At 40.7% G+C, this 13289-nt stretch overlaps 1 protein-coding gene across 1 annotated transcript in view; it reads right to left on the minus strand.

Moving 5' to 3' along the window:
* Positions 1–13289, minus strand: part of LOC114026251 (zinc-alpha-2-glycoprotein-like) — a 73816-nt gene that overhangs the window by 12418 nt on the left and 48109 nt on the right. The window contains exon 2 of the mRNA XM_027839912.1: positions 5708–5833. Coding sequence (XP_027695713.1) covers positions 5708–5789 — 82 coding nt within the window. The 5' untranslated portion in view covers positions 5790–5833. The remainder of the gene's footprint in view (positions 1–5707; positions 5834–13289) is intronic.

Raw genomic sequence — 13289 nt, forward strand, 5'->3', positions numbered from 1 at the left:
TCTCTCTCTCTCTCTCTCTCTCTCTCTCTCTCTCTCTCTCTCTCTCTCTCTCTCTCTCTCCCCCCCTCCCCCTCACTCCCTTTCCCTTCTTTTCTCTGTCTGTTTCTCCCTCCCTGTCTATCCCTCTCCCTCCTCCTTTCCTCTCTCCATCTCCCTCCTTCTATCTCCCCTCTCTTTCTCTCTCTCCCTCTCATCCTCTCCAGTTTCCCTTTTACCTTCAGAAGACAAACAAGGTTTCCCCAACCCAGCACCAGGACCACTGTACTATATACTGTTTTTTCTTCTAAAGCCTTCCATTGTAAATAGGCATTACCTTTTCTAATCCTTAAAAATTCCAATGAAATGTTACATCCAAATGATGATGAAATAACTTAAGATGCACTTCACCTGTTCCCCGTGATGCTGGGAGTCATGGGTTCCTCATGTTACCATACTAACCTAGAGGGGCTAGAGAGGAGGCAAGGCAGAGCTGGGGTTAGGGGTGGAGAGAAACTAACAGTGCCTCTCTGTTCTCCATCTAGGGGTCTCACCAAATTCTTTCCCCCTATGTTACCATGTGTGGAGTAGACTAAAAAAGACAATTCATATTGAATTATTGAATGAGAAATACATGTATATTATCAAACCCAGTGTCAGTGGGACTGTGGGGTGGGGGAGCATGTTCATACTCTGCTGGGTCAACTCAAATTACTGCAATCTTTCCAGAAAAATCTGGCCACTAACAAAAAGAGTAACAAAACTAGTTTATATTGAAACAATATCCCAAGAAATAGAAAATAAATTAAAAGGATAATTTGCTCATAGACTGGAGCTGAAGCAACATAGAACATAGTATATGAGAACCAGAGGGGACCTTAGAATATCAGACCTGGGAGGGAACTTTATGAAAAAAAACCAACAAATTGTGGTATATCACTGTGATGAAATACTACTGTGCTATAAGAAATTACGACCTCAATGATTTTAGAAAAACATGGAAAGGCTTGCACAAAATACTGGAGTGTGAAACCAAGAGAACATTGTATACAGTAATAGCAGTATTATTTTAAGAACAACTTTCAGTGACTGTCATTTTGACTATTATAAATACCCAAATTAGCTACAAAGCACATATGAAGAAAGATGCTATCAATATCCAGAGAAAGAACTGATAAAATAGAAGTATGTATACAATAATTATATACTTATATAATATATATACCTATTTGTTTCTAATGGTAGCCATTTGGGGAGAGAAAGAGAGAGAGAGAGAAGAAAAAAAGGAAAAAAGAAATTTATTATATAGGTAAATGGAATATCAAGCTGTACATAAAAGATTTTCAGTTACATGTACAATCTTTTTTTATTATACCAGATTATGGAAATGCTTATTTTATCCCATAAATTAAAAAAAAATTTAAGACTATCAAAGCTGTACAGACTAATAAAACATAGCCTAATCCTTCACCTTGAAGATAAATAAACTAAACTCAAAAGAGAGGATGGGACTTGCACAAAATCACCTGATCCATTAATGACAGAATCAATAACAGAACCCAAGTCTCCTAACTCCCATACTAACCTCCTTCCATACCAACTGTATTATAATAGTGAAAAATTGGAAACAACCTTGAAGGCCCAACAATCAGGGAATGACCAGGCTGCAGAAAATCTATGGAAGCAGGCCACAAAAAATGATTAACAGGAAGAACATAAAAAAAATGGAAAAGTCCACATTGGTGGTTCCCTATCTGTGTGTGTCAGGACTCTCAGCTCTGACAGAAGTGTTTCAAGGGTCCATTTCATTAAAGAACTCTGTATGATAAATAAGCAAACACCCTGTATGTAGACTAATGATACAAATACATGTCACATGGTTTTCCCTATGTAGGTAGATGCTGTTGCAACTAATAAATTAAAGATTAACTTAGGATTGGTACTGAATTCATGGCAACTTTTGAAAAAATAGATCTTCTCAATCAGTAAATACTAAAAGTACACCTACTATCATGGTGGTTAGTGGAGAGGAAAGGGAATTTACCTTAAAAAATGAGTTCTGATACTCAAAAGTTTAAAAATTACTGGTCTATATGAAACAATCCAAAGTGAAAACAAAATTAAGAGACTATAAATGCAAAGACTATGTGTGTGTAGGTTTGAATATACAATTTGAATGTACCTTAAGGATCACAAGCAGTTGAAAGATCATAGACTCAAAGGTGAAACTTACAGATCACCCATTCCAGCTCTCTCATTTTACAGATAAGAAAACTGAGGCTCTAAAAGGTGAAATTACTCCCCCAAGATCACACACATGGTAAGTTTCAAAGGCAAGATCCTTCTGACAGTCAGTAGGGGTGTGACTTTGGGGAACTCCAAACCCTTCAAACTGCTTTCCTTATCCCAGACTTCCAAATTCAATGCTCTTTCCAGTCAGTCACTCAACAAACATTATTAAGCACTTACTATGTGCTAGGCATGCTATCTGTCCTCAGGTCCCATGGGCATCTCAAACTCAACTTTCAAAACAGAGCTCATTGTCATTCCCCAAAAACCCACCCTTTTTCTGAACCTCCACTTCCATGCAGGACACCACCACCACCTAGGTGTACAACCTCAGGAAAATCCTGACTCCTCATTCTCCATTACCTCACATATCCCATCATGTCAAATCATACTGCTTTCACCTCTACAACATCTCTAATAAATACATACATATATATATATATACATACATAATATGTATATGTGTGTGTGTGTGTGTGTGTGTATCCTTCTCCCCTCCCACACAGACACAACTCTAGTACAGGGGACCTCCTCAACACCTATTACCTGGACTATTTCAATAGTTTTCTAACTGGCCACCTGTCTTTTAGCCTCTCTCCACTTCAAATCTATCCCCCACATAGCTGCCAAAGTGATGTTCCCAAAATACAAGCCTGATTCACACACACACACACACACGCACACACACACACACACACACACACTCCATAAACTCCAGTGGTTCTCTATTATCTTTAAGCTCAAATATAAAGTCCTCTGTTTGGCATTTAAAGGTCTTCACAACCTAGGCCCTTCATGCTTTCCCAATCTTTTTTCTTCTTCTTTTAGGAGGCAATGCAGTTAAGTGACTTGTCCTGGGTCACATAGCCAGTAAGTATGTGAGGCCACATTTGAAGTCAAGTCCTCCTGACTCCAGGGCTAGTGCTTATCTACTATGCCACCTAGCTGCCCCCTTCCCAGTCTTCTTATCTGTGGTCCACCCATAGTTGCCAATTTGTTTTCATGTAATGTTCTATCTCCTATCTCCATGCCTTTGCACTGGCTCTACCCCATGCCTACAAGTCATTTTCTCTGAGTTGAGCCTCCAGTCTCCATTAGTACATCTTTGGCTTTCCCCAGCTCTCTGCCACCTCCCTTTTCTCTCTCTTCTAATCCCACTTCTCTCCCTTCTCATCTCCTCTTCTTAAAATCTGTTTTCTAATTTTAAGTCCTTCTAGACTCAACTCAAGCAGCCCCTTCTAGGGCTTCTCCCTTTTGGGAAAAGAGATATTTCTCAGTTCTCCCTTCTCTCCCCACACCCTAGCTCCTAATTCCTTCCTCTCTGAGATGACCTTGTATCTACTCTGCCACTGTATGGGACCTATATCTGTATACAGTTGATACCCCTTTAGAACATAAGTTCCTTGAGGTTAGGAACTATTTAAATTTTGTCCTTGTATACCTAGCATCTAGCACACAGTGGGTGCTTAATAAATGCTTATTGGTTGATTGGTTGATTGAAATTTATTCTTTATTGTAAATTTTATTAAATTCAATGAAAAGAAAAAGGGAAGCCAGTACAGTATCTAAGTAAGTTAATGTTGCCAAGTCATGACGTAGCATTTAACCACAACATTCAGCAAGTATGATGAGAATCAATCATTTATGAAGCTCCTACTCTGTGCTAGGCACTGTCCAATGGAGTTGCAATAGGGGATAGAGCCTGAATCTGTGATTTCATTGACCTGGATAACCCTCTACCAGTGCAAGTCAGCACCTTCTCTTCAACTCATATTCTTTGAGAGTTGTCCAGAGTACTGAAAAGTCAAATGAAATCCGTGCCCAGCAGATAAGGGTTTGGGGAAATTTTACAAGAAGGAAATGGGGCCAGAGTGATTCCTGGTATGAAGTGGAAGCAGAACAAAATAATTAAGTTATGATGAAAAAGAAATTAGAGCTAGCTTGTGGAATAAGAAAAGAGAGAAAAGAGAGGTGAGAGAGCTGGGGAAAGCCAAAGATGCACTGATGGAGACTGGAGGTTTAACTCAGGAGAAATGAGGGGTTGGATACTGTGTGCCCAGAAGAGAGAAGAGTCAGCTCAAGGGATGTAAGGGGACAGGGTCCAAAGATATTTGTGAGTCAAGTGGCTTCAAAGAGAGCAATTTTGACCTGAAACTAAGAGAGTGGATCTGGGCTCCAAACAGAAAGGAATATAGCTTCTCCAGGGGCCTCAAAAGCTAAGGAAAGAACCAGGCCCAGACTTAGAGGCTGCAGACAGAGTAACCAGGAAAGAGAAGACAGTCACCTCAAGGCCTAGGGCTAGAAGAAAGGTCTGCTGGTGAAAATGGGAATTATATGATGATGCTGCCTTTAGCTTATCTATATAAAGGCTATAACTTTAGTTCCCCTCACCCCAGAATAGAGTTTGTGTCTTTGAATTAGGTGCTCATGATGCATTTTCAGGAAGAGAATAGGTAAGAAAAAAGACCAGAGAACAGAGTGAAGAAAGGTCAAGAATCCAATGGAGATAGACTTTGGGGGAGAATGGTGATTAGAATGTAAGCCCCTTGAGGGCAGGGACTATTTTGTAGTTTTTTGTCTTTGTTTGCAGGCCCAACACTAAGCATCAGGTCTGAAAGGCAAAGTAAATGCTTAATAAATGCTGGTTGACTGATTAGTTCATAGTAAAGGAAAGTTAGCCAGAGAGAAGATAGCAGAAATCAGGCCAGACAGATCTCCCTCTGGAGGATAGATCAGGGCATTAAAATAACAACTGATATTTATAGAGGGCTTTAAGGTTGGGAAAGAACTTTCCAATAATTCTCTCATTTGGGTCTCAGAGCAACTCTGTGAAGAAAGATCTCCAATTATTATTTTCCCTATTGTTTTTTTTTAATTTTTGTGAGTTCGTGATTTCTTTGACATAGGGAACTCACAACTCCTTCTACTAATATAGGGCAGCACCTTCTCCACCTCCCACTTGTAACCTCATCATTAAGAGGTTAACTGACTTGCCCAGGGTAATGCAGGCAGTATGTGTCAAAAGGTAGACTGATACCCCCATCTTCCTGATTTTGAAGCCAGTTTTCTATCATCTCCATTTTACAAATGAGGAAAGAGATTGAGGTGTTACATGACTTGCCCAGGGTCACACAGTAGGAGTCTGCAGTAGAATTTGTACCCAAGATTTCCTATACTCTATCTTCTACCACGAGTTCTTAACCTGGGGTTTGTGAACCTGTTCTTTAAATATTTTGAAAACTAATTTTCAATAAAATTGGTTTCCTTTGTAGTTTTATATATTTTACTTTATGCATTTAAAAGTATTCTTCTGAGAGAGGTCGATAGGCTTCACTAGACCTTCACCAAAGGGATCCAAGCCAGGGGAAAGATGTTAAGAATCCTAGAAAATGGGAGTTCTACATTCTCAGCTCTCTTCTTACCCCTAAGCCTTCAGACTCACCTGCCTGGGTCTTTGTCAGAACAAATATCCCCAGAATGAGCAGCCAGAATGAGGAGGACTGTCTCTTCCATTGAGTCTCCATCCTGAATGGTCTCCAGACTCCGTCCAGGCTGCTGGACTTGCCCCCTGTCAAGAGATTTCCATTTCTGAGATTAAACCCCCTTCCAGACCCAGGGATCCATGGGAGCCAGAATCAGCAATGCTAATACCTACCTTGCAAGCAAAGGAGCGATCTAGTTATGTTTGAGAGAGGAAAATCAATGCGTGAGAAGTTCCAGGTTCTCCTCCAAAAAGTATACCTTGTATCCTACTCAAAGCCCTGATGGAAAACATGTCCCTATATACACACATGAACTCCTACCACCTCCCCCACTCCAACTGACATTGGCTCATCCTGGTCTTTGCCATCAGATCATTAACGAACTAGGCCACTGTTGCCAAGCAGAACTGGTACCACAGCCAGTGGGCATGAGGGTGGAAGTGAAAGGAGTTCTGTGGTAGGGATATTTAACTCCAAAATTCTATACAACCACTGTTAGAGAGGCCCAGCGTGAAGAGTTGGCATTTTTAGAGTTATTTCTAGGAACTGTGGTTCCCCTCAACTTATTCAGATTCACTCCAATGTATTGCGAAAGTATTAAGTATTGATGGGAGAAGGGGTGGAAAGTGAAGGATTAGGTCAGCGTGTAGATGGAAATGGTCCTTGTGTGAAAGTCACATGAATTGGAAGTCAGGTAGCTTGGTTTTACCAAGCTGATTAACCTTGACTATGTCACTTGAATTCTCTGGGTTTTTATTTCCTTATCTTAAAAATGAAGGGCTGCACATCGAGGTACATGGCTGTAATCCCCAATGAAGCTGGTGGATCACTTGAGCTCAAGAGTTCTGAGCTACAATGGGGACTAAAGTCAATAGGATGTTTGTAACAAGCCAGGCACCATTATAGTGATCCTCCTAGTAGTGGGCAGGGGAGAGGAGCCACCAGGTTGCCTAAGAAGGGGCAAATCATTCCAGTATAGAAACAGAGCAAGTCAAAGTTTCTATGGGAGTCAAAGGTGGCTTCAGGTATATAAGTGGCAACTATACTTCCAGTGAGAAAAAAAGAAAGAGAAAGAAACAAGGAAGGAAAGAAGGAAGGAAAGAAGGAAGGAGAGAGGAAAGGAGGGAAGGAGGAGAGAAGGGAGGCTAGACTAGGTCAGAGATCTTAAACCCAAGGCCTCACTTAGCTGCTTCAAGCCTTTAAAAGTATACTGTTGTAATGGGATCTAACCCATGGGGATGCCCATCCTTAGAACATTTAGAACATCCTTAGAACAGGTATTCTGTGACTATGTCCTGAGTGTTTGCTACAAGGTGAAGAAAAGCTTTTTAACTATCTGCTCAGTTAGAACTAAGCATACACGGGAAAAGAAGCTAAATTGCTCTCTCTTCCCTGGTAGCCAAAAACTGCTATAAGCCTCCTGGTTGACAGAGAAACAATGCCAGGGGCCTACTCTTTCCATCCAAGCCAGAAATTGGCACTGAACATATGGAACTACTATTTCATCTGCCCCTGCTGTGTTTCTTCTTTCCTGATCTTAGGTGAATGCGTATCCGAGATGGAGTGGACCAGATTGTAATCTTGTGAGTTTTAAAAGACTGCAATAACCACCAGAGGTCCAGTAGCCAGGAAGGAGTGACCCACTTGACCCAGCCCAACAGTGGACCAACCCAACAGCCAAGACCTGTGTCCTCAAGCATCAGTTACACTGCACCCATGCACAAACCTAATGATGGAAATATTTGTAGCAACTTTTTTAAGTGTGAGCAGAGACCAAGGTGGTAGAGGGGAGAAGGTGCCCTGGTTCAGAGGAATGTATTTGCACTTCTATTCTTGTTGTATCTTTTCAGTAAATATCCCAACACATACCAGTGTTGCACGAAGTTGTCAGGTTCACTCTCTCTTCCCAAGTCATCAAAGTCCAGTGGCAAGACAAAAGTCAAAATGACTGGTGATGACTCAAGATGCAGTAGATGACCTTGGCATTTTTGATGTCTGACTAAGCCTTGAGCACTCCACAGAGCCTGTTTCAGCTGCCTTCATGGCCGTTGGAACAAATTGTTCTTATCTGCCCCTTCCATTGATGAAAGTCTACACATGTTTGAGGTAGACATCCCGCTAACTTACCAATGGGTTTGAGGGCTATCTGTTACTCTCAACCTGGTTCAGCCCCCGTGCTGAGGTAGTTTACCAGGGTGTAGCTGCTGTGCATACTACAGCTTCATGGAGCCCTAAGTGAGAGTTGGGTTAATCAGGTGGACATCAAAGATGGATGCACAGCCCTGAAAAGGGCTTTGCAAGCCCTCACCTCCGAGGTGCTAGTCCTCTGGAATGAACTGCCAGAAAAGATAGTGGATTCCCCTTCCAATGGTGCTCTTCTAGCAGAGGCTGCCTAGATAACCACTTTTCAGGTTCATCATGGTGATGATTTCTTTGGGGGTCATGGCTGGGTGGCTACTGAAGACCCTTCCAACTCAAATTATTCTATGATTCTTTGATATGATGAGCTATTAACTTACATGTGCGTGAGAACCCCAATATTCAATGACTTGTGGGTTCATACATGCTTTTAAACTTAGCAGAAATAAATCTTGCATTTTCAAACAACTGCTGTCCCCTTTCATGCCAATATTTTCATTGTCAAACCTAAAGACAAAATTTCTTCACATTGCCTCAGAAAATGAAATTACTTGGAGCATCATTTAGTTCTGGGAAACAGAAATAGATTTGAGGTGCAGGAAATAACTGTTCAGCTATGTGCCAGTCACCATCTTCTTTAAACCTAAAAACACATAGAGAGAACAGAGATAATTTTCAGAAATAGGCACATGTTTTTTTATAGACATATGTTTTTGAAAGTCTGATGCAACTGTGAAGAGCTACCAATTTGGAATTTACGTCTTTTCTTTTTATTCACATGAATAATACCAAGCATTCTCCCTAAAGAGATGGAGGTATGAGCCTTCCAAGGATCAGAGCTTTTAGAGCTAGAAACTACCTCAGACAACATCCAGTCTGATCATTTCATTTCCCAGACAAGGAAACTGAGGCCCAGAGAGGGTAAGTGATTTGCCCAAGGTTACATAGTAGTAAATGTTAAACCTGAATTCGAAATCAGGTCAACTAGTTCAAAATTCAGTATTATTTCTTTTCTATGCTACCAAAGTTAGTCAACCTGAGGAAACTATTTGATATTTTACCCTGTGTTACAATTTCATCTGAAGAAAAATAGTCCTAACTGCTGGGTTGATGGAAGAATTACAGAACCCCCATTCTTGGAGACTTCCAGGTATAGTGATGAGGTCATGGTTCTCATCCTTAATGAGCTCCCCTTCTGATGAAGGAGACATAAACCAGTCCCTTAGTGCATGTCCTCCTTGAAAGCACACACATCTCTGGATGTCTGGGTTTGTCCCTGCTGAACCACTTCCCCTCGTAAGCTATTGCCATTGCTTACTTGGAAGTTTTCTGTCAATTTCTGAATAGACCATTCTCCCTCACTGTGGTTCTCCTCCCATCAGCCACCAGCCTGTGGTCAGGTTGTGACCTTCATGCCTATGTCCTTGATGCAGGGTCATCACTCATTTCTCCCAGCAAGGATGGCTATCCTCACATCACTGCTCATTTGATAGCTCCTAAGAGAGCTCTCTAAGGAAGGACGTGGGTGTTACCAGAAACTACAAACTCTTAAAGTGTGACGCAAACCTCCCAGGCACCTTGTGAGAAATAATGCCTCACAACTGTATAAAATGTAAGATTTGTCTAAGACTGAGCTCATCTGTTATCTCATCTGATCCTCAAAAAGCCCATATAAGGTAGATGAGGTGGGCATTATTGTCCCACTATTACAGAAAAGGAAACTGAGGCTCAAAAGTTAAAAGACTTATACAAGGTCACACAACTAGTAAGTAGTAAATCAAAGACCAGAACCTCCTCCAATCGATTGATCCAGTTGATCATTAACATCGGTATTCCCTCCAGTGATACAGATTGCAGCTTATGGTTACCCATCACATGGGACTCATCTCATAAATCTATCACCAAAGTCCATCACTGTGCTGGGAGAGGGAAGGGGCAGTAGAGAGGTGCTTCTAATTGTCTTCCTTTTATTTGCATGTGTAGCACAGGGTCTGAGGCAACTACCCCAACTCACTTTCTACACTAGTGTGTCATCATTTCCAAATCCCTACTTCTCATCTCAACCTCAAAATCAATACTTCTAAAATATTCAGTAATACAATATAAAATTAGTAATCTATTCATTCAAATAAGTAAAAGTTATGACAAAGAAACTGCTCTGACTTCTATAGAAACACACCAGAAAACAGACCGTTCAATAACATTCTACAACAAAAGAAAGCAAAATATGCTATTTTTTTCTAATGAAACTCAAAATAAAGCTATCCAAGCAGAGAATCTCTCCAGGGGGTCCTCACAAGTGCAAAAGACCCAACAGTTATCTTAGATGAGCTCCCATATGTAGCACATAGTTGGGTGACTATTACAACCCCCACTATCACTGATGCAGATCCCCAGAGCACAACCACTATGTCCTCTCAGGACCCTAAAAGCATCCTGAGAAGTTGGGAATTATCTTGTTAATACTATGGCACCCCATGAGGGTGCTTCTCCCAAGACTATCAGTTGGTATCAATTAGTCAATCTTAATCCCCTTTTAGGAAGGAGTATTTACTATAGTTTCATAGTAAGAATGGCTAGTACAAAACATTCCAACAGAAGTCTGTGATATGTTCTCCCACAAGTCCCAGGGAAAGTAGGCTCAGGCTTAGAGAGCACATGTGACAAAGGATTAATTTACAGCACATGGAAGTCTTTTTGCTAAAGTACTCAAGATATTTCCCTTAGGTATGATGTAGCTTTTCTATTTGGCTCTTTGTAGAGCCTTGAACCTTAATCCATTCTGTCCTTAGCTCCTGAGATAGTCCTTGCAACTTCTGCTGTCCTGGGGACGCTGTTTAAATGCCCAATTAAAAGTCCAAATCCTCCAACCTAGGGTAGGAGGGAAGGTCTTGGCCAAAGCTGAGTCATTGCTTTTCATCCTCCCCAAGTGATTCCTTCACGTGGGGACGCCTAGAGAGTTCTCACCTGATGGTTTGGCACTCATTCTAATCCCCAAGAATCTTAGGGCTCTGGTTTTATGAGGTTGTTATCAAGTCTGCCTTAGTTAAAATGGTTTTAATTAATTCATGAAGATATTCAGGCCTTGTTCTGAATGGTTGATTGGTTGGTTGGTTGGTTGGTGGATCAAGAAGTATTCTCCCCTGACAAAGATAATTACTTTGAAGTGGGCTAGTGTAATTAATAGACTCCTATCCTTACCAAGTATACCAATGGAATGCATGGATTGTCCACTGTCTATCCCTTCTTCTCTATTCATGAACAGTCCATCTTTTCAATTCTACCACACATTTCTCTGATGACATTCTCTACCTCACTTCCCCTGCCTAATTCCTCATATGTAATGTCAAGTCAAGTCAACAAGCATTAAACATCTACTGTGTGCCAAGCATTAGGGAAACAAAGAAAGGCCAAAGACAATCCCTCTTTCAGGGAGGTCATAGTTTAAGAAGGGGGACAAAGTGCAAACAAAATCTATACAGGATAAATTGGAGAGAACCAACAGAAAGAAGACATGAGCATTAGGGGGGTCAGGAAAGCCTTCTTGTAGAAGGTGGAATTTCATCTGGGACTTGAAGGAAGCCAAGGAAACCAGGACACAGACCAGGAGTCATAGAGTTCCAGGCATGGGAGACAAGCCAGGAAAATATTTCGAGTCTGGAAGTGGAGTGTCCTGTAGGAGAATAGAATGGATTGCGGGGTGGGGAGTACAAAGTGTAAGAAGACTGGAAAAGTTAGGAAGGATTTTAAAGACAAACAGAGGACTTTATAGTATTTGGTCCTGAAGGTAATAGGGAGTCACACCATTAACTGAATGGTTGACCTGGTCAGATGGGCTCTACAGTTAGAGGAGACAGGTATAAAAACAAAAAGGGGCACATGAGAGTGATAAGGAGGTTCCAAACATCTCCCAGAAAAAATATCACTGTCGTTTCTAAGATTCCAGATGGCATTTTATCTTACTTTTTTGAAAAAGAGATACAGAGAGAGAGAGAGAGAGAGGTTTATTTATTTTTAATTTTTTTAAACATGTTCATTTAAAGTTTTGAGTTCCAAATTCTATCCCTCCTTCCCCTTCTCCCTCCCTGAGACAGTAAGCAAACAGATATAAGTTATACATGTGCATTTTCGTAATAGTCAATTTGTACAAGACTTAAATAAAAGAAAAAATGGGAAAAAAAGTGAAAAATAGTATGCTTCTGTCTACATTCCATCAATATCAGTTCTTTCTCTGGAAGCTGATAGTATGCTTCATCATTAGTCCTTCGGGGTTGTCTTGGATCACTGCATTGCTGAGAATAGCTAAGTCGTTCACAGTTCTTCATTGAACAATATTGCTATTACAACGTACAACATTCTCCTGGTTCTGTTCACTTTACTATGCATCAGTTCATGTAAGTCTTTCCAGCTTTTTCTGAAATCACCCTGACTGTCTCTTCTTACAGCACAACAATATTCCATTACAATCACATACCACAACTTGTTTAGCCATTCTCCAGTTGATGGGTATCCCTTTGGGTTCCAATTCTTAGTCACCACAACAAGAACTGCTATAAATATATTGTACATGTGGGTTCTTTCCCCTTTTTTTGAATGTCTTTAATTTTGCCCTATTTTTACTGGTTTCCCATTTGGAGCTTCCTGATTCTCACTTCTCCTCATCTAACTTCTGTTTTTGATTTCTTGTGAATCAATGCACCAACCAACTACAAGAACTCTTTCAAACTCTGTGGGTGCATATTTAATTGAAAAGAAGGAGTAACTTTCAGGGCTCCTTCTTTTTTATCTCTCTCCAGCCTCAAATATCCAGTAGAATGGAAACTCCTTGAAAACAGGGAATTTTTTTTGTATTCTCTGCACCTAGTATGTGCCTGGTAAGTGTTTAATAAAGTGTTGGATTGGATTGAATCACAGTCTGACTCCTGCTCCTTGAATCATGCCAGCCCCATTTGTACCAAATAAATGAATTATGGTATGAAGAGAAGGCAGCATAAATCAGATGTCACTCATGTATATCAGCTCTCTTTAGTACTCAGTAAATTGAATTTCTGATCTCTGGCAAATGGTGGAAAGGTTGCAGAGCTGGGTGTCATCACATAATATTTGTACTGATATGTGTGTATGTGCATGAAATGTAGGATTTTTTTATTAATCCCTAACAGAAAATCATTCTAGATTTTTCCTGCCCCCCCCTTCTTAGATTATGTCTATTCTAGAGGTACAGAAAGCAATCATGTTAAAGGGGCACCCATACTTTTAGGTGACTCAAAAAATGCAGAAGATAGTGGTACAATCAGATAAATGGGGCAGCCACCCTGGGTCATAGTTTTCCTCTTGGGAATATTGCAAGCTGTGCCAACTTGGGGGTGCTTGGTGCTGTTCAGGACAATAATATTAGAAATA

This window comes from Vombatus ursinus, unplaced genomic scaffold (assembly GCF_900497805.2).
Source record: "Vombatus ursinus unplaced genomic scaffold, bare-nosed wombat genome assembly UNPS02014837.1, whole genome shotgun sequence".
Taxonomy (NCBI): domain Eukaryota; kingdom Metazoa; phylum Chordata; class Mammalia; order Diprotodontia; family Vombatidae; genus Vombatus; species Vombatus ursinus.